Source organism: Cygnus atratus, chromosome 6 (assembly GCF_013377495.2).
Source record: "Cygnus atratus isolate AKBS03 ecotype Queensland, Australia chromosome 6, CAtr_DNAZoo_HiC_assembly, whole genome shotgun sequence".
Taxonomy (NCBI): Eukaryota; Metazoa; Chordata; class Aves; order Anseriformes; family Anatidae; genus Cygnus; species Cygnus atratus.
This window is the reverse complement of record NC_066367.1, coordinates 8283278-8305223: the sequence shown is the minus strand read 5'-3', so window position 1 is coordinate 8305223 and position 21946 is coordinate 8283278. Positions and strand designations below refer to the sequence as shown.

General features: G+C 35.5%; 1 protein-coding gene across 4 annotated transcripts in view; it reads right to left on the bottom strand.

Moving 5' to 3' along the window:
* SPAG16 (sperm associated antigen 16) overlaps nucleotides 1-21946 on the bottom strand; it is a 382795-nt gene that overhangs the window by 315580 nt on the left and 45269 nt on the right. For all 4 annotated transcript variants that reach the window (XR_004777193.2, XM_035536875.2, XM_035536876.2 and 1 more), the window contains exon 10: nucleotides 6631-6761. Coding sequence is in view for 3 of the 4 variants with exons in the window: in XM_035536875.2 (XP_035392768.1) it covers nucleotides 6631-6761 (131 nt within the window). In the remaining variant the exon portion in view is untranslated. The remainder of the gene's footprint in view (nucleotides 1-6630; nucleotides 6762-21946) is intronic.

The window sequence follows — 21946 nt, the reverse complement described above, 5'->3', positions numbered from 1 at the left end:
GGAACTTGCTGAGGGTGCCCTCTGCCCACCATCCAGACCATTAATGAGTATTTAAGCCGGATCAGAGCCAGTATTGCCCCTTGGGGCACACCGCTAGTTACTGGCCTCCACCTTGACTTCGTACTGCTCATCACCAACCTCTGCATGCAACTGTTCAAGCTGTTTGCAACCCATATCATGTTCTATAAATACAAGTCATACCTAGGTAGCAGGGGACTGAGTAATTCTGCATGCAGGTAAGACTCACTTTGTTCATGTTTGAAAAAAAAATCTGTTTTATATATAAACTGAAGAAATAATTAAGGCCTTGGCTTTTGGAGAAAAATAACAGAAAAGGGATACCTGCGGTTCTAATATAAAAGCAATTTCTTGCCTAAGTCTTTGAAAGGTTCAACATTATAAATTATATACGTACAAAATTACATGGGCATAGATTGGTTTTAGTGGTATGTCTAAGGCCTTGAAAGGAAGGGCCTTCTCTCCTAAAGAGATTTTTAGACAAGTGCTCATTTGTCTCAGCCAAATTATGGAAATATTTTGAACACGCTAACATGAAAGATCACATGCTGGGATGGTTAGTCCCAGAAAAACGTACATACTTCAGGATTCCAGAGTGGTTTGGTAAAAAGAAAAAAAAATCCATTCTGGAGCTAAACTCAGACGAAGCTTTGAAATCCATACTTTAAAAAAAAGACATACTTTTAAAATTCATGGGACTTGAGCATGAAGCATGTGTTGGAAGTAAGAATGAGTAAGATACGAAACAAACCAAACAGGAGAAAAAAGGGTAGCTTCTGAATCACTGAAGTGGGAAGGCAGGGAGTGGAAGAAATGCCGCATGGTCATCATGGAGCAAAGCTTCAAAGCCTGCTGTGCTGGAGCTAAACATCTGCAGTAGCTACATCATATGTCATATTCCTTTAAAATCAGGAATCATTTTCATAGGAAAATCAAGCAGCAGCTAATATTGCTAATGCAAATCTCTAATTCACAGTGTCTACTCATGCAAGAAATCAGCACATGATGGCATAATTAATAAAAACAGTTTCACTGTTAATGGAAAAATGAAATTTAATAAAATTCTTTTCTCATGCTTTAGGGAAACAAGTAGAGGATTTAAATAATAAATAAATAAGAAGTCTTCTAACTACCTAAATTTCTCCTCTTTGACAGGAAACTCCACCCCATGAAATTTGAATTCCTAATCCTTTTTTTTCTAGCTTGTGTTATATGAAGACACAATATGATTCGTACGACTGATCACCGATTGGTAGATGGGCCCTATTTTGCTTGGCATCATGCAGACATGGAACAAAATGACATTACTTCACCCTCTGTAAGACAACAGACATGGAAACAAATGGGCAGAACACAGGAAAAAAGGGAGACATTTGTCAGTATGACAGGCAGCAGTCTCAGCAAACTGTCAAGCTAACCACTGTCAGAAGCCTATAGGCATAACAATAAAGAAGAGTATCAAGGAGCAACGGGGAAGTCATCCTGAAATGTTAAGATTGAGCTCCCTCCAAATGGGAGGGGCAGCAGAAATAAAACTATCAAGATGTTTGCTAATGAACTGATCTGTACTACTTCTGTTACTGTGTTTATACACAACAAACCTTAATGGCCTGCTTCTCCCACATACAGCTTTATGAAAAAAGAAGTTTGGGAATGAAATGGAAAATTGGGAGGTATCCCAACAAATGAACAGAACCAGGAGGTATGCCCGAAAGAAACTTAATGCAGAACACAGACAAAGTTTCACTGAAACAACAAAATGCATGGTTCTGTATACTACTGCAAAATTACCTCTGCCACAGTTTGAAACTAAAGAAATAATGCAGACCAGCACCATCACATTTTACAGGAAACGTAAGACTATAAGCTATTTCAAAAGGAAGTTCCTCCTGTTAACACCCACCAAGTATTCTTTCTGCAAAGATAATTCCTCCGTATGCACGTGTATGCACATCTGTGTGTATCAGTACACATGCAGTTGTACGCAAACAAGGAGAAAAAGTAATAGGAGCTAAAAGGGAAAGGGTGCGGAGTTTCACAATTTTTGTTGTCCTACCTCCTTAACTTTGCACACAGCACCACAAGGCTAAGTTTACTTTCTATTTGTGAATAAGTCTCATATAGTCACCTACACATTTTATACTGCAAGGCAATTTGCATGGTTCCCAAGGAGATAAGTTTTAAAAATCTTCTCTGGAATCCACTGATAAAAAAATGAGGAAAACTAGTAATAATAAAATATAATGATGAATTAGTCTACAGAGAAAACTTATCTTTTACTGAGCCCATCAGGAAAGCCTAGATAATCGCTAAACATTTTGTATTGCTTTTCTTTATTGTTATCTCCAGCTTCATACTTTTACCGTGACTAGGCAGAACGTTTTCGATTTTCTATCTTTTTCTTTTACAAAATATCAAACAAGGATAAAGGATTTGGGAACATAAAGTTAGATGAAAACACGAATAATATAAATACATTTTCTGTTTGTGCAAATATACTTACTAAGCAAAGCATACATTTTAAATAGGCCATATACTTCTACCCACAACCAAAAAAGTCATTTTTGAGACAATTGCTATACCTGATAAACCTCAAATAAGCTTTGAATGGAGAATTGTAACCTCTGTGTGCCACGTGTGGGAGGGAATGAAGACGAGGAGACAACTTAGAAATATAACAAAAAAGCAAAAAGATGATGGAGCCCTCATTTGCATTCTGCTGGAATTAAGGGGCATTAAAAAAGGTCACAAGTAAACTGCCAATAGCCAGTATTTTCACAACACTAATTTCCTGATCTAAGATTTAAGCAAAAGAACAACAAGACAAAAAAGACTATTTTCTAACTATAAAAAATAAATGAATTATATGCTAAAAATAGTATTGTGCTAAACTCTCAGGCCAACTGCAAGTTTTTCAGCTGAACTTTAGATGAGTATCTCTCCAAAATAATATATGACATTTTCCTATTTTCCAACACTGTCCTATCCCTAAAAATGCCCTGAATAAAGATTGCACTGGCATCTTTCTTTTCCTGAGTGAATACAGTATTAACTATGACAAATGTAGTACTGCATATAGTGAGGCAGAAGTACCTTCCTTGGAAAGCCATACAAACCCCTTGCAGTTACATGAAAGATGCAGACAGCAGGTAAGGAGAAAATGGACAGTAAGCGAGTAAGATTGAGAAGATCACTTATGCATTATAGATCTTACGGTGCTCCTTGTAGGCAGAGTAAGATTTACTAGGATATTTACAAGGACACTGGAGAAATGTGAGCTTAATGCAGGAGAAGAGTACCTATGTGAAGATTTGAGAAGTGGGAAACACATTCAGTTTGGCAGAAAGCAAACACGGTTTCCCAAGGGATTTCTTTTTCCTACACAAATACAAGTTTCACTGAATACTGATGAAGGTCTGCAGAACTAATCTACATCAGCTGGAAGGCATGCAAGAAGTCTGCATTTCTATTTGCTGGTGCTACAGAAATGTAAAGGATCCTAGTAATACATACACAAAATAGATTCTGTTCTGTCTTTATTAGTTTTGATGAAAAAAATGAAAAAAATAAATCTGGTCTCCTCCTAAATTGACAAGATATTTTCTATCTATCCTATAAACTACAAAAGCAATACTCATCTAGTGGCTACTACTTTCTACCTTCTGTCTTTAAAATCAAATAGACAGTCATAATTACTATAAATGCATTTAGTGGAAGTTCAGCATTTCTTTAAATGGACCATTTTCATTTAATTCCCTACACAGAGAATTTAATCTAAGTTATTTTTCTCCGAAAAATCTCGATTTATGCATTTAATAACCTCTTGGACTTCTGAGAAAAGTCAGCTTCAGGACTGAACAGCTGCTCTGTCAAATTAAAAATGATAACCCAAGCTGTGTGCATTAGCTGTATGCCTTGAGATTGGATTCTATAGCATCTAATAAGGTATGAGCTCCATTTGAAGCTGTTCCCAAAAACACAGCATTCACATCTTCTCTCCCCTCTTTGAATTCTTAGCTATCTGTGGCCAGTGGTGTACTAAAAGCATCCTTTTCTTCAACGGAGAGATTTGTTTTCTTGAAGCACACAGGAATCTAGTACTCTGAGTCTTTTATTTCTCTGTCAAATTGTTTGAAATTGGGGAAGGTGTTAAAAAATACTCCAGAGGGGAGACTGTCAAAAATGACCTACCTTGAACAAACCAGGCTACAATATAGCCTTTAGCATTAGCAAGAGAAGAAAAAAAATATCTTGCTTTCCAGTCACTTTAGAAGATAGACTTTAAGCAGTGGTATACAGATAGGGAAAGCTTTTTAATTAAAATGTCTAGAAATTGCAAATGTTCTTTTTCAGAGTTAAACATATAGACACTGTGATCCAACATGCTCATAAAGAGATTTTTAAGCAAATGAAATGTTCAATTATAGTCCCTGTTTTGCAGTGTTTACATTCGTGCAAGACCACTTTAATATTCCTTTTTTTTTTTGCATACATTTATATTTTTACATTTTTTAAATCAGCATTTCAATTTTAGAGCTCTATCCCAGGCTCTCACTTTCTTTAAGGCATTATCTTTCCACGAAAGTCAACATCATTTTGTTAGTTTATGAAATTAAATACACATACCCACTGTAGTGTTTTTTTTTTTTCTCTCCCATTTAGTTGCTGTTTCTTGAAGCAAGTTTTCAAAGAGTTTCCAAATAAGTTTAAAGACATCCAATTTATTTGTAACCAGTAAATTACTTTCACAAGTGGTATTGTATCCTTAAGGTGTGATACCCACGTTTATTAACTGTAGAAAGCAGTCAGAATTCCCTCTACACATGATCATCTCTTCTAGCAATTACAAGAAGCACTGGATATAGATGCTTTCAGTAAATTATAAGAATATCTTTCAGGAAAGATAGGGAACACAAAGAATATTCTTACATGAACACGTATTATGCTTACCTGTTCTTGTTCAAGTACATGGTAACCACAAAATGTAGCTAGAGGTGTCCTTTCTTGACTAGCATACAAGTTATCACTTTATGCAATTACATATTATCTATTTTAATACTCACAAATAATTTGCAACAACATTTAAAAGTTTGCAGCACAAACCTGGCTTTCTACTGCAGGTAAAAACAAACTTTTAACAGACATAGCATGAAAATTACATTATACTTGCCTATCACATGCATAAGTCATCTAATGAAATAACCTGTAAAGATTTTATTTTGATCACTATTCTACCTGATTCACTGAAAATCTTACAAAGTGTGGAAGTGTTTTCCTTCTCCCGACTGAATCTACCCCCTTACTATCCCCTACACCCTTCTTACACTTACTGTTCTTCTGATAAGCTCAATAACCCACCTACATTTTGGGTGAAATTTCTACAGCCTCCTCACAGTGACAATGCATTTCTTTCCTGATTGGCCCAATGTAACCATGCAAGAGAAAATTATTCAAAATATTACTTTAAGAGTATAGGTTAGGAACTAACCAGATGGGAAACCAGAACCAAGTATCTGAGAGACTAAGCAGAAGCCTACCAGCAAAACTGAAAACAGTACAGTGAATACAAAATATGGGCTGTCAACTAAAAAAAAAAAAATCTGTGAACTTTGGATTATATTTATTAAATGTGTAAAGATGGTTTCCATTTTCACAGACAAGATTTACCTTACATCCATCAACCCAAAAAACATTTTCTATTTTGTGTCACTGCTTTACTTGGCCCTGATTTTCAGTGCTGTTGAAATGATGCAGTACTCTATTTCTTGACAACGCTAATTTTTTGACAAGTCAGTCAATTGTCAAACTTTTACCCTGCATGAGAATTGAATTGCCCAAGCTTTTAGACTTTTAAAACATAACTACGTTGAAGTATGTTTCTTAGATGCAAAAAGATACTAAGCTACTGAAGGTAAATGTAGGAATACAGTTTTTCTTCAGGGAGATACCTTCGGAAGTAATCTACTTGCAGTCAGTGTGCAATAAGAACAGTATCGTGCTACATGAAACTTATCTGAATGGCAAAAGTAATGAATTATTTTTTTTAAATAAAATTTAAAATCTATTAATACCTAGACAATTAGCAAGAAATATCTGATCTTTCATACTAGTACATTTTTTCCCCCAAGATTTTTATGTTTATTCTTCCTCAGCCTGCAGCTAGCAAGCCCTGAAATGTCATTGCTTACAGGCTATTGCACACTCAAGCTAATCTAAATTTAAACTCTTCTGATTTTTGACCCAAGGGAATAAACTGCAATCAAATACAAATTGCAAAAATATTCAGCATTATAATTCAGCATTCTGGAACCAGAGTTTATAGACATCCATGGTTCCCATTTTTATATTTGCTAGCCAAATCCCACCCTTCTTACATACAAGATGATTCTCAATCTGTAAACAATTCTGCCCACATGTTTTACTGCATTTGTGCTCCCACTAAATATCACGATCATTTCTTCTACTTTCATGTTCCTCAGAAAACATCCCCTGACTGGGGCCCGTAGTTTTTTGGAAAATCTACTTAAAGCAAAAGCTTATGAATGGCCTGCTCAAAAATAAGAGTCAACACGCATATAACAATAAAATTAATGCACTGTTAATGGTTCCTACCAGCTCACTGCTAAGTCGTGCACTTTTAGAGTGTTGCCCAGTTTATACTCTCCAGACTTCAGGGGTTGAGTACATTCTTTAGCACGAGCAAGGAATGAGTTTGCCTGAGTATCTACAGGAAACTCTGAATCCTGGAGAAAAAATAAAATTATTAATTATCAGAAAAGTTACATAAGTTCAAGCAATGTACTACTTATTATGTTACTATTTAAAATCACAATTTTATCTTATTTTTTCACCCTGCTTCATTTTCATCAATTTTTAATTCTCTATTGTCCTGATTTTATCAATTTTGATATATATTGTTAAAGCTGAATGCAGGCATATCTCAAAGACCGGTGCCTGTAGTGAACAACTGAGTATTGTCAGATTTATTAATTTGTTCTGCTATAATTATATTCCTGTAAGCTCACTGTTTATACCAGCAAAACACCTTCCCCAAAACAGAAAAAAACACGTATGTAGTTCAGCATAACTGCAGCAGGAAAGAAGCAACTCTGCACTGTGGATGCTGTGAGATAGAGTTAAAAATGGCAAATAAAATTCTGCTGTCATTTATACACAGAACAGAGTTTGTGTAATGATACAGGTGTAAGTAACAAATTTGGCCTGATGTTTTTATTATTAGTGTCATTTATGTACCCCATACTGGAAGAATATACCAATTCCCTATAAGAAAATCCTCTCTGCACAATTCAAGACAATCTCTGCTTCCAGTAAGTATCTGGTGGTAGACAGTCAAAAGTTAATGCCAAAAAAATTTCAAGTAAACTAAGTATTTTTCCTTAAACAAAAAAATAATGTTAAACGAGAAGTATAAAATTACCGATTAATATCCAGTGATCTACTCTGCACTGTACCATCTCATGATCAAAAAAAAACCAACTTTTAGAAACCTTTCCATTTCATCAACTGGCAGCCCCAAAGCTCCTCCAACTAAATTCGAAGGGAAGAACTTACATTGCCCTTGTCCTAGTCACTCAATTTGTATTTGATTTCTCTCTCTTTATCGTACATACATCTCCTACACCAGAGATGAAAAGCACAAAGTCCCAGGGTCATGCTCAGTGCAGCAGGATTCATGGTTCAATCACTGAATTATCAGCTAAATAGTTTCCATTATATTTCTAAAAGGAAAAATGATGGAAACAAAGAGAGAAGTGTGCCATGTATGTTCAGGTAAATAATACAATGCAAAGGAGAGCAGATACAGGTAAATAACCTTTTTTTTCCTTCATGCATATATGCAGACCTGTACCGAGAGTAACTCCAGGCACTATTTCCCACAGACCACTGCTATGTGGACAAGATGATCCTTTTCTCTACTGGAATAAATGACCAGTTTCACATGTGGCATCATTCTGAAAGAATTCACCAGCACAGGAACACTTGTTGAACAGAGCACTGCAACTTCAGGCGTTCAGAGGAGACAGCAGCAGCCAAACCAGCTGCTGATGCTGTTCAGCAGCACACACTACATCAGGTAGTTCCAGGTTTGCAGAGTTTTAGCAGCCTCTCCAGAGCAGCAATGCAGTGAGACAGCATCTGCATTAAATCTACCCCTCTGTAAGATTCAGCTACAGACCCAAAGCAGAGTCTGTTCTTCAAGGCCCTTGTTCACTCATTGTGAAAGGACAAAGACAGACCTACCATTCAGCATGTGCAAGGAGGCACCTGTCCTGGAAATCTGTGGCTTCAAGAACAATTGAGAAAGCTTTTTTTTTTTTTTTTTTTAATTAAGATAAAACTAATTAGACACAAGACAAATTTGGACTGAACCCTGAAGATAACTTCCTCTATGTGTAATAAGATATCTTTCGAGTATGGCATTCAGACTTCTCATTTAGTAAAAGTGACGATCAACATGAAAAACATCCTCATCAACAGATAACAGAAGGCAAAATCAGGTGTTAATTGAAGTGGATGGCTCAGCAAAGATTCATGGGTAACATGCTTAAGATGCTGGACTGTAGGACTAGATTCCTAAAAAGGCCCAAATCCTTCAAATATATACTGAGCAGAAATAAGAATACTAAACTACCGGTTTCCTTCAGCTCCAGCAGTTTAAAGCATAAGACCCACAGAACCGGCATTGGAGCAAAAAATCTGGTCCCTGGGACACAGTGGAGACAGTCTGGCTGTGAACCAAGAACCTCACTGTAGACTTGATATTCTGTATACATGCCATCAGAGATGGGGGCTGAGGTTTCCACAACAAATCTCAAACAGCCCTCAAGTCAAACGTGAGCAGACTGAAGTTGTCAGGCTCTTCCCCAAGGAGAACACAGATTTCCTGGAGTCAGAGTGGGCTCTGCCAGATCAGGGGCAGAAGGGATCGCAGCATGAGGAGGGTTCTGAATAGAAGGAAAGAAACACATCAGCTTGCCCAAACAGGGAATGAGGATGTTATCCAGCATAGGCCCCAGAAAGAAACTGGCCCTAAATCATTGAGAATGGATCTTTGTACTGACATTCAAGTCAAAGACAGACTTCAGATGGCTGTTTGGACATCAACTGCACTTGTCATTTACAATCAGCTTGAAATAACTGTCTGTCCAGGGCTTCAGGCAGGTAAACTGCATACAGCAGTATTTAGAGTTCATCATAAGATCAACTCTGCTGAAAACAGATGATGTAAAATCTTGACAATCTTTTTGGTACAGAACAGAACTCAATTTATTTATTTATCATTATGGGCACATGAGATCTAAATTGAGCATCAGGTTGTTATTAATGGGTAAACGTGTGCTTTAAAATAACTTGAATGAGTTCTCCATACCAAGAGAAAAATCTGTTACTCCAGAACAGGCTGCGAGACAGATTTTATGTATTCTCCAAAATACTTTCTTCTTACAACTATAAAGATGATAAAACAACAAAATGCATATATACATCATTCTTGCAAGCTCACTTTCAATCTGCGTGATCTAATGCATTTTTTTTAAGATTAGTCAGACTAGATTTATTACCAACTCTAATTAACCAAGCTAAACAGCTTTATTAAAAATAGATTGTCATTAAAGACCATAAGGAGGATAACCATACACAATATATTTTAAGGGCTACGCTAGTCATTACAAAACCACTTACAAAGACTATAAAGTTTTCTAAAGACTAAGACGATCTTTCACACTTACAACATTTTCAGGACATCCTGCTGTGAGAAACTTTAAAAGAAATAATGAAATTACCATATTATTTAAAACGCCCATAACCACTAAGATTAAGAACAGAATAAAATCTATGTATTTTAATCCAAGTATGTGCACACACAGCAGGGATATCCACTAATTTTTTTTTGTTTGCACTTAACTTGATGGCAGCAGTTCTGTTAATTTGAAGGAATAAACGTACAGGAAATTTCAAAATTACAGACTATGAAGAGAATATCATTTTGTCTCCCACTTCAGAAGCTTTCTACACCACATATTCTTTAAGGATGCTATTAACCCAAATCAAACTCTTCAAATGATTAGCAGAATTACTATTAATTTTAGCTACTGACTTAATGATCAGTACAAGTGCATCTATGACAAATAACACCTGAAACATACTGTGCAGTGTGGCTTCAATCACGTATGTAGCCTAATAAACCCAGTCCAATATCTAGTGGGTTTTGGTGCTGTTTGTTTTCACTTGCTTATAAGAAAGTAAGACTGGATGTGACAAAGCTTTACATGTTTAATACCTCACATACTTGGTCATAGACATGTAAGTTTTGTTCCATCTAAACTACATTTGTCTCCCCTTCAAACTTAAGAAACTACGCATTTAGTTTTGTTTGCAGAAAAACTTCTCTGGTGTCCCCTATGCAATTATTTTCTAAGCTTGTATAGATAGGCAAAACTTTAACTTCAAGAAGCCATAATGATGAATAATGATGAAACAGTGGGCTCCATTTCCGTGGAACAGCATGGACTGAGAATGATGACTAACGCAGGACGTTGGTCTTGCCCTTCTTCTGACTGGAGAGGAAGACAGAATCTGGGGAGATTCTGCAGAGCAGTAATCAAAGTCATCCTTTGGTGGTGAAAATCCTACTTTTTTTTTTTTTGTCAAGTGTGGTATTAACAAGGCACCTATGTCTTGTACTGAAGTGCTAACTAAATACCTATGCCTTCAACCAACCTTTTGATATAGATTAGCTGTCGATAGTTTTCTATATTTCCACTTGTGTGTATTTAGAGGCATACTAAGAAACAAAGAGGACCAAAAAAAAATTTGCAAACATGCTCTGGAAATCAGTGGGATTTAGGTGGATTTATACAGAGTAAAATCACTAATGTTTTAAAAAAAGTTCAATACACACTACTTGTATTTCTTCATTTGACTAAATAACTTACGTATCCACCTTTGAGTTCCTCTTGTGAGAGTGGATTGTAAATGTTTTTAAAAGTAGCAATACAAATATTCATTATGGGAAATCAACCCCAAATTAATACCTCAATTCTTAAAATTCTATGTGAAACATACAAAAGATAACAGAACCAAAATTTCTTCATATCTCATGGGTAGGAACAATTTTGGCAAGAAAGATTAAGGTATGCGAGGAAAAACAAACAAATAGAAACATTCAAAATTAGGAAACAAATACATGAAGTTCCCATATTACTGGAATCCTGTATTGTCATTCCAGCAATGTATTTCAGGAATAATATTCCTGCAGATCCGACGCCAGTCCCAGGAAAACTCCATACTTTTTCAAAATCTGGGAGTGATTAAAATAAGCCTGCAGTACTTACTATAGGCTAAAGAGTGAAGCAAAGAGATTAACTAAAAATCAGCATAATTCCAATTTGTGCCACTAAATTTTGGAAGCTTTACGTGGTCCTTGTTTCACAAATTTTTACCTTTCAAGAATTACATGTATGCACAACCAGAATTATGACTTTTAAAAAGCATATGAATCAATAGGCTTTTTGTAAACCATCTCATTCACTCTCAGTAACTAAAGCAATTACTAAATGTAATCAGACCTATTCATTTCAGAGGGAATTGATTCTAGGAAAGCCTGAACTAAGGTACTCTGAATAGAAGTCACTAAAGGTCTTGCATTTTCCAGTACGAAAAAATGCATCCTATTTCAGGAAATATTGTTGTAAATTTCACAAATATAGTTAAAAAAAGAGCATAATGTGAAATATTAGAATTTCTATCATTGTTTACAGAACACGAATAAAAAATTACTTATCCTCTTTTTCCTCATCAACAATGCAATGAAGTCAATTACTGCAATTGTAGCTTTGGCCTCCTTGGCTGTGATAATCCTTTTGTTTTACTAGAGCATGAGACTCAGCTTCAGTTGTAGAGATAATTCATATCTGTGCCTCATACTTTTGGGTCTGAACAGCACGAAGAGCGGTATCACCTGTCATGGCCAAGTGAAGTGCTGATTTCACCATGTGGAAGACAGTTCAAACAACCAAGTCTGTTGGTGAGGTGATTTCCCACATGAGAGCTACCTAGGAGTTCAGAAGCAATGGCAGCTTAAGGTGTTCTCTCAGAGTATTTCCAAAATACATTATTACTGTATAGATTTATCCAAGCTTCATTGGAACTTCAATTTATGTCAGGCATAGCTCAGTACGGAGGTAGCTCAACAAGCTCCGAACTCCTCAAAAGGAACACAAACACGCTACCTACCAAATTCAATATGGATTTTTTTTCCCAGATACAAATGTTTATCACTGTGAAATAAATGTGGTATCTTCATCCTGAAAAGCTCCTACAATAAAAACACGATACTGAGAACGCTAACAAAGACAGCTCCCCTCAACAAATTTTGGCAATGACAGAAATTTCATCATTTAATCTTTATTCTATTATTTTCAATCACTAAATCTAAGGGTAGCAGAGAATCCATTACACAAGTTGAGCTCTTGCCTCACAAGGCTTTGCGATACGTATTTATTTCCATGTTGATTGCAAAGACTGACACTACCATCAGCAAGGGAAGTATATGCCAGAAGTCAAGGAATGCATGTACTGAGCACCAAGAAGCCAAAGCAATATACTGGGTTTTTATCCACTCTTGTATCTGCAAGTTACTAGACACTGGTGCTATGATGAACATGACAAGCTATTAAGCTTTTCTCTTACGTCACTATAGAAGAGAAAGTAAAGCACTTCCTGCCTGTGAAATCTTATTACTTCATTATCAAAGGCAAGGAACAGGACTTTTAAAATGGTGTCCTAGAAAGCATCTTTCTGAACCATAGTCACACATCCTCAGTACCTGCCAACAGTGGAAGCAAATAGTGCACTGTACCTGCCCAGACGGGCATTTAGATACTACACTATCTTTGTTATCTAAGTTACAGGTGAAGCAGATTGTTAGCCACCAACAGAAAGTTAGCCAGCACCCTTACCCCATTTACATGCAAGCATTTCCATAGCTGTCAAGAACACTAACAGGAAGAAGTACACACCATTAACCCCAATTGCTTTGTAGCCCCAGGGAAGACAAATGGTTGATCCTTGGCAAAGGTAGTAACACAAACCCATCTGCACCCCCAGGCAATAAAGGATGCAGTACTGGTTCATTTGACTTGTCTAGAAAGCCCTACAGAAACCAGGGCTGCATGAACTCACAGAAGCGTTCTCTGCTCTAATCCTCACAGGTTGATACATGAAAACAAACCCTAAGAAAGGAATTTATTTATTTTTTTTCCCCTCCAGGTAAGAACCTGTTTATGGACATGGGGCACGTGAGGATTTAGTGATTTACTGCAGACTAAGCTGGAATTCTCTACAAGAGCTTAGAAACCCAACTATCTTCAGAGTCTCAGACCATTGCTTTAGCTCTTCCTAATAAGATACAAATCTTGTCTTGATGGGAATAGATATGCAATTTAGACGATTCGCCCTTAAAACTCCTAGAAAGCTTCTTGCCTGTCTTGAATTCTTACAGGAAGACTGCTTTTTCTGCTTCTGAAAGCAAGGCTTTTCAGAGCAAGTCTGCAGCTTTCATTTTCCTTGAGGAAGATGTGAGAGATTCTCATTTGTCAAAACATACCAAAGGTAATGAACAGATAAGTGGAACTGCTTCAAATCATCCCACGGCTGAGAAAAGCATAGTGTACTTTAAAACGAAACAAGAAACATCCAAATCAGTTTATCAAAATAACAGCTGGGCCTTGTCTCTATTATCATCACCTAGTTCTAGGTTTCTCTGTATTCAGATGTGAGAAATCAAAGTCTGAATGACCTAGCTTTACTATTTAACTGCCAGCAAAAATCTAGCATTGTTACTTTAAATTAAAAAAAAAAAAAAAAAGTTTAACTGAGGCAAGGATCATCAGGCAGTAATTTGGTGAATCAAAGTCCTCTGGTGAGGGAAGAGGAGGTGCAATCTATTTCCTTTTGCAAAAAATTAATCAACTCTATAGTATCAGTAGCAGTTCTGATTTGAAAATTATACAGGTCATTCTCAGCCTGCAGCGACATGCACAAGAGGAGCAATCACCATCACACCTCCTGGCATATCCATACATACAATTTAAAGCAAATACTAGACGTTTTGTTAAGAAATGAGAACTAAGTAATAAAAATGAAATTCTTCTTAGAGTCATAGCTACTGCATATGTCAAAGTCTCAGCAAAACATTCTGATTTGTGTTATTGTCTAAATAATTTCAAGGAGGTGTTCTATTCTCGATTATAACCCCAAATCTGGAATATCTCTGCATTTCTGTACTTGGAAAAGTACTGCACCGATCAATGACAGCTACATTCATAGACCATTGAAATAATCTTTTTACCCAAAATTAGAAATATGAAAAAATTAAGGGTTGTTTGCTTAAATGTCCTGGAAATTCAGTTTTGCTTATACTCTGGAAGATATATTTTGCTTTTTTTTTTTCTTTTAGATAAACAAATATCAATATATTCAGTTTCCTATATTTTAGTTCTTGAATATCAAAGCAGTTCCATGGAAATCAGCAAGCCTACTCAGGAAGTCCTTATTAAATATACAGTTCTCAAAACAGGGCTTTACTTCTTAGCGTCATCTCAGTTCTTGTCCACATTATCACAGCCTTCAACACAGGCTGAAGATTACTAAGAACCCACAAATTCAAATGGGAAACAGAAGAAATCTTCAGATGCAAATTTATCAAAGGAGAATGGAAAGAGTCTTGGCTGTAATTGCTCACAATGAATGAATCTTACTCATCCAACTATCAAAAACAAAGTATGTCAAGCTAGAACATTTAAGAAAGCAAACTATAACATGAGATTTCCCAACTATTTCTCCTCGCGTTACTGTTTTTACAAGAATCAGACACTTTCTGGTGAAAAATGTGACCAATGACCACCTTTAAGATGGCATACAACACTATTTAAGTTTATTTGATGGTTCAAACTAAGTTTTTAAGAGAGATTCAAGTCAGTGCCTATTTCCTTCTTCTTGATGATGAAAATCCTGATCCCCTGTTCTGATTAGCTTAGTTTTGATGCAATGGAGATAGGTTGCCTCAAAAAGAACCACACATTAACCAGGTATCTATTGAATCAGTATTAAGTGCTTTGCTGCAACGATGACAGAAAATTAATATAAAATAAGGTAAACCAGAATTATTCCCCCTTGTGCATATTTTCTGTACTTGAAGGAATAACATATCCTTTTCTAGCAGACTGAGAAAAAATATCTGAAGATACTCAGTGTATCCCCTGAACAGAATGCCACCAGTTAAATATTCAGTAGTCTATGTTGTCTGATTCTCAACACTGAAACAACTCAATTTCAGAACGTTCCTGTGTCTATACTGAGTGTACCACAACACGTTTACACCTTGTTTTACTATATTAATCATGGCTATAATTATTTTACAAACATGTGAAATATAAGGAAAGGAAGTTGAAAGCCATAGCAGGAGAGCACAGTAAAACTTTTATTGCACACTACATCTTGCCTGGCTTGCTAATAAAAAGCATAAAAATCACCTACAAAAGCTGTGGCCACATAAATCCTCCCTATCCAGTATATAACTCTGACAGGTTTTCATTTTTTTTTCTTTTTAAACAAACATGAGGATAATACACAATAGGTAGTAAAGACAAATTAATTAAAAGAGCACCTAAAACTGTTCTGACTTCACATTCAAGGCTACTGTATTCATGCAACTTGGAAGAGCTGGGGAACTGGTGCTACCAATAAATTTCAACTTGAAACTGCTCCTGACAATGGCACTTTCAAGGGTCTGCCAAATCGAGTCTTCCTACAGCTGGTGCCTACGCAATAAAGTAGAAAGCAGTAGTACGATAAATACAACCATATCACAGATACTCGGTATTTATTTTGACAAGAGCTCTTATTAGCACTTGTTGATAAATTTTAAGAAGTTATTTGTCTACTATAAAAGGGATAAACTTTAAGATAGGAGGCTACTGCACTAAAACTTCGTTTCTTTTATTGTGGCTAATAAAACGGTGTTTCTCAATGATCACTAATCTGAGAGATTTGAAGAATAAGAGGAAACTAGCAATTATAAATATCACTGAAATGTAATTTTCTTCAAATGTTTACTACTATAGCTTGTTTAAATTTATTGCCAATATTTCAAAAAGTAAAGGTATGAAAGGAAAAAACGTTACTCTATGCAAAACACACAGCCAAATCCCACAGAAATAAAATAACTGCAACATTTTAGCTTCTGCTAAATTGCAGATGGGCGCAACATTCAAGGGGAAGATCACAGCTTGCTATCTATCCTTGGGAGACGCAGTGTATACAGCGACTATGCAGCCCATGGAGTTGTGCAGTTGCTCAGAGGACTGAGAGCTTGCTCAAGGAGCTCAGAGGACTGAGTCCAGAATGATTACTGGATTTATGATGCTCTGCAGCCACATGGAATGGAAAACAAATGCTGCAACTTCATGAAGATAAATATTTTTTTTCAGAGAAGGAACAGTCATCAGAACGTATTAATTGAAAATCTGTCCTGTCTCAGAAAGGATACCGGTGCTGTGCAGAAATACTGCTTGTGACTTCTTCCATGCTTTCTACCATCTCGGCTACCTCATAAAATGTAATTTTAGTCCCTTATTTTAATTACTTAATCTAGTTTGTTACAAGATATAGCATGACCAGCAATCTCTGGTGAGTCACTAAGGTGAAGGAGGAACCACAGTGCAAAGAAGTGCACGAAGGTACTATTATTCTGAGCGACATGTCTCCAAATGATATAATGATCATCCAACTTGTAATTTACCACTCCTTGATGTTAGTAATATAAATTAATACATTGAATTAAATAATTAAAATTACTTTTAAATTATACAACATTACAACTCTAAGATACAAAATCTATACTGGTACCACTAGGTCTGGATTTTAAATATCTACTTCTGGCTACCTTTAACAGGAATTCAGAATGTAAAGTTATGACAAAAGAATAAATTCAATGCTATTTTACTGGTAGCAATTCTGAATGTGTTGACCTGATTCTTGTCTCATAGAATCACATCATAACGACAGAATATATTCCTATTAGACTTTTTTTTTAAAAAAAAAAAAAAAAACAATCCTATGGATAACCAATCCTCTACAGGGCACAAAACAATACCTATATTCATACACCACAAATGTACAAACCAACTACATCTATACTGTAATTTTACATAAACAAGTGAAGACTGTTACAAAACACAACTTGATCATTTGCCAAGGATAAGTAAAAGAAAATTAATCAGAACACTGCAGTAAATTATGATGATATAAGGTATGCACTTGGTTGCCTGGATTTTCATAGCAGTTTTGTAAATCACAAATAACAGTATGTTATTCCTGAAGACATTCCCCATCCCCTCTTTAAATGGCTTATACTTGAAAAAGCTACTAAATTTATGATCAATGGTAAAATAAACAATGGTACAATAAAACACAGAAACTTCTACCAATTATAATTTTATTTTGTACATTTAAATTTTGCTTACAGTGCAATTAAACTTCAGTGATACTTTAAATTACTGCAACACGTGCTGAGTATGCCATACAACTCAATTAGGCATGTTAAAGAGGTAATTTTGATTATATGATGGACATGAAGTTAATTCAACTTTCTGGCATACTCCAAATATGCTGCAACATTGTCATTTTTGTACGTATTAAAAACTGTTCATCACAATTGATATATTCTCTACTAGAGAAGTATGCTATAGTTGAGTTGATTAACAACTTCAGATGCTTTCTTCAAATAATTTGTCAAATTCCTATTTGGTTCCTCAAAGCAGCCATATGAAACAACAAATTAGTTATTAAACATCACATATCCAAATCCAAATGCATAAAAAGCCCCCTAGATCATCAGTATGCTTGTATGGTTAGCATGACACTATAGATAGTATGGTATTTATTTATTTTTAAATCACAACCTATACCAAATCTAGGCTTCTTGTACAATTCACCCCATTGCAACACTCGAAGTGGTTAAAAGAGCCTAAGGTTAGAGGCAGTAACAGCTAGCTTACCACCCACGGTTTGAAAACCTGGTGTTAAAAGAACGTATTTACAGAACTGAATAAAGACTCTTAAATTCAGCTTGTACTATCCATGAAGTTACTACAAAATATTTGTACTGATAACCTAAGGTCAAAGTGAAAAAGAAAAGACACCCAAGATAAAAAAAAACAACTCTCTGATGTGTTTAGTAGAATTACATTTCATCCAAGGTCTGTATTAGAAAAACACTTTTTTGCATGCCATTGTAGCACAGTGTAATTTTGCTGTGAAAGCAAAATGCATTGATGTCATCACCAAAGCACAGCACACCCTTTATGCTCCCTGGGAACAGCTGAAGCCATAAACTGTAGGGGTCTCCTTCTACCCAAATATACAGCCCTAGTAAGAGAGAAGCATACAAAATACTGACATAAATTTTGCCTTAATGATAGTTGTAATTAAACTAGATGCTTTTTAGGTTTCTAGAGTTTATCTTGCATCTATTTGTACCAGAAGTACTAAGTCACTTAGTCCTTTTGAACTTGTGGCACAATTTGAGACATAGCATAATACAATGTAAAAAGTAATTTCCTAAGCATCAGTATCACATTTCTGGGGAGTTGTCAGGTTATTTCTTCCACATTGTCTTTCTACTCAAATAATTCATTTTGAAAAGTTCGTTCTGAATGTTACTAGCTCTGTGTATTTTCCTTCTCTGCTGAGAAATACATAGGACCTTTGAATACCTAACAATATAAAATCCACCTCCATGTCTGCAGAATCCCAACGCACATTAGAAATATAATACCATAAATGCACAGTAGACTGGGAAGATAAGAGATTTACTCAGGCAAACATTAGTTCTTTAAATATAGCAGAAGACTGCACTAAAATACCTCTGAATAGAGTTTCTAGAACCAGATTTATTTGTTGTAACAAACAGTGGGACTAATGTATTGCTTTATAATACATGTACAAATATTTTAATTATATGTAATGTTTATGTATTATATAAGTACAGAATACATACATTTTATACACACGTGTATATTACAAAGTGTGGAAGACATGAAGCAAGAGGAAGACTGAATTTATGAATGTTAAGTGTTACTGTATTTGGTAAATGTTTTTTCTCAAACTAGAAAAATATTCTTCAAAAATATTCTTGTTACTGGACGTAAGTGCTGACAGAAAAATAAGTGCTGACAGAAAAATAAGCGCTGACAGAAAAAGAAAATGAGAAGACTGCTATGCATACAGGCCCTGTGATAGTTAAGGCTGGCATGTCAAACACTGATTCATAATTGTTAAAATTAATGTTTTCCCTACAAAGGGTTATTAAGTCACTATGAAGTTCAGTCAAAAAGATCATATAACCAAAATGAACGCCATAGCTTTCACCAGCTATCAAAGTGTTTTCATGCTACAAAATACTGCCAAATGTTTCTTCATTAATTCCTTCCTCCAGCACATGGGGTGTCTTTTTATAAGAAACATCTTCCCATTATGCAAAAGAACAAGATCACAATTCTAAGAATTCTGACATAACACTAAGATCTCCATCAAGACTATTTTCCTAGCACATGAGAAAATGGACAGATTTCCACCAAATTCAAACACTGCACAAGCAAAACTGCTATATTCTTCTACTCAACATGTTTTACCAGAGCTACTAGCCATTTCAGACAGACTTTTCATGTGGATTGTGTATTTAAGCTAAGAAAAAGCACTTCTACATTGTTAGGATTTCCAGAATCACAAGTAGTGTCCCTATAAATTCTGTGCAAAGAGAAGAGGATGAAAGTGTTAAAAACATGTCGTAAGTGCAAAAGAAAGTTTATGGAAATAGCAATGCCAAACCAGAAGACACAAGTCCTTACAAGCTAATCCAAAATATGCTCATTTATGGATGCTTTAAAGTACAGTTCATCTGCATCCACTCTGATTTTATTTCTAATACATTCACTGTAAATAGGTGTGGAAATTTTTATTATTTTTCAGATTTGGTTGGACACGATCCTATTCTGCACTTGCAATAAGAGGAAAAACTATCTTCCCTTAACAGTTCTCCTACCACTAGTCTCATCCAACATTGATGCTCCACGTTCAACTAAATTTTAAAGTTTGCCATTTATTTTCCCTTACTAACTTTCCAAATCTTAAACAAGTTTCATTTTTCCTTAAACTAGTATTCCACTTTTAAGTCATTGTCTGGAACCTCAAAATCGCATTTATATTCTCAATATCTAGTAGACATTAATTTTTTCATTTGTAATAAAGTACACGTTGTGATCACCTCAATAACTGGTATAAGCACAAAGGATTTACAAAGGTTCATATATCACTACAATGAAGTAGTAAACACATTCAGGGACCATTAGTTATTGATTTATTTGCAATTACCCTTTACAGATGCTGTCCATATTACTCCCTTTTGCATTTAATCATACTGATTCAGTTTCAGGACAGGTAGTAACTGTTATTCCAAGCTCCACATAATGATTAATAATGAAAACAAAGCCATAAGTACTTTGACAGGGCTTCCTCAAGTGCAGATACAAAGCACTCAACTTGCCAGTGCTGGCGAGTAATGAATTCTCTCCAACAAAAAGCTGATTATTTGACTACAATAGTTGTTAGCCATATGTATTATACCAAAAACGGGCTAATGCTGATTAACCATCACAGTAACTCAGCAGATTTTCAGCACTGCAGGAAGCAGACAGTACAAAATATGCAGGTGAGGTACAGCCAGACTGTCTTCACAAATATGCCAACAGTTAAATAGGAAACTGTCCAAAACTGCCTTGAGGTGGAAGGTGGACAGCCTCTTATATTCATCAAGATTATAAAGCCAGAATGGACAATTTTTGTAATCTATTTTGGACCCCATAAAACCCAGGCCACTGCACTTTTTTGAATTAACATCTACTTGAATTACACATAGCTTTAAAAGAAAATCAGCTATTATTTAGGAATTGTCAAATTGTCTTTCAAAATTGAAAAATTTACTGGAACTACAGTACATTTGTGAAATGCCTAACTATACTCACTGTTGAAAAGCAACACTTTATTTCTAACCCCAAATGTCTTTAGATTCAATTTCCATCTACTGAATCCTATTCTACTTTTCTCTGCTAAGTAAACAGTCCTATTAGGAACATTTTCTATTCCCTTTTTGAGTAATCACAGCCAATGATGAAAATGCTCCTTAATTCAATTTGTGAAACTAAGCAGACTGCATAATGGGACATTTCTCCATTTTTCACTAGCCTGATATTCTCTACCCTAATCATACCACCATCATATACAAAACACAACTTTCCTAGCTTTCCCCCATATCCCTTATCACAGACCTGTTAGTAAGGCATCTCTTTTCCTTACATAATTTTAGTAGTCACTGTAGTAAAAAGTAGACTTTTGTGTTTAGTTTACCAAGCGTTCCAGGCTTCTCTGCCTCATTTACCTGGCTTCTCTATGAGCTAACACTTTTCCAGTGTGTCATCTATAAGCTTCATCAATAATTCTGAATGAGATCTGGTTCAGATTTTTGAGATTTATTCCAAGTCTCCCATAAAAATATTTAATAGCTTACAACAACAACAAAAGATCTCTGAAACATACCCTGAAAACATCCGATGATTCTCTGTGAAAGGCTTCATGTCAAGCCTTGCCATCTTAGTAATGCTATTTAGGTTGATTTTGAGTAACAATTGTTTAATGTCAATAAATCTATTTTTGACAATCACAGGACAATTTTTATTAATCATTAGTACTAATCATATGTATTTTTCAGTTGCCCGTACTATTAGTTTTCCATTTCATGACTAATTTTTAAAATCTCAAATACAGTTTCAGAAGTCTCCACAAATTTCTA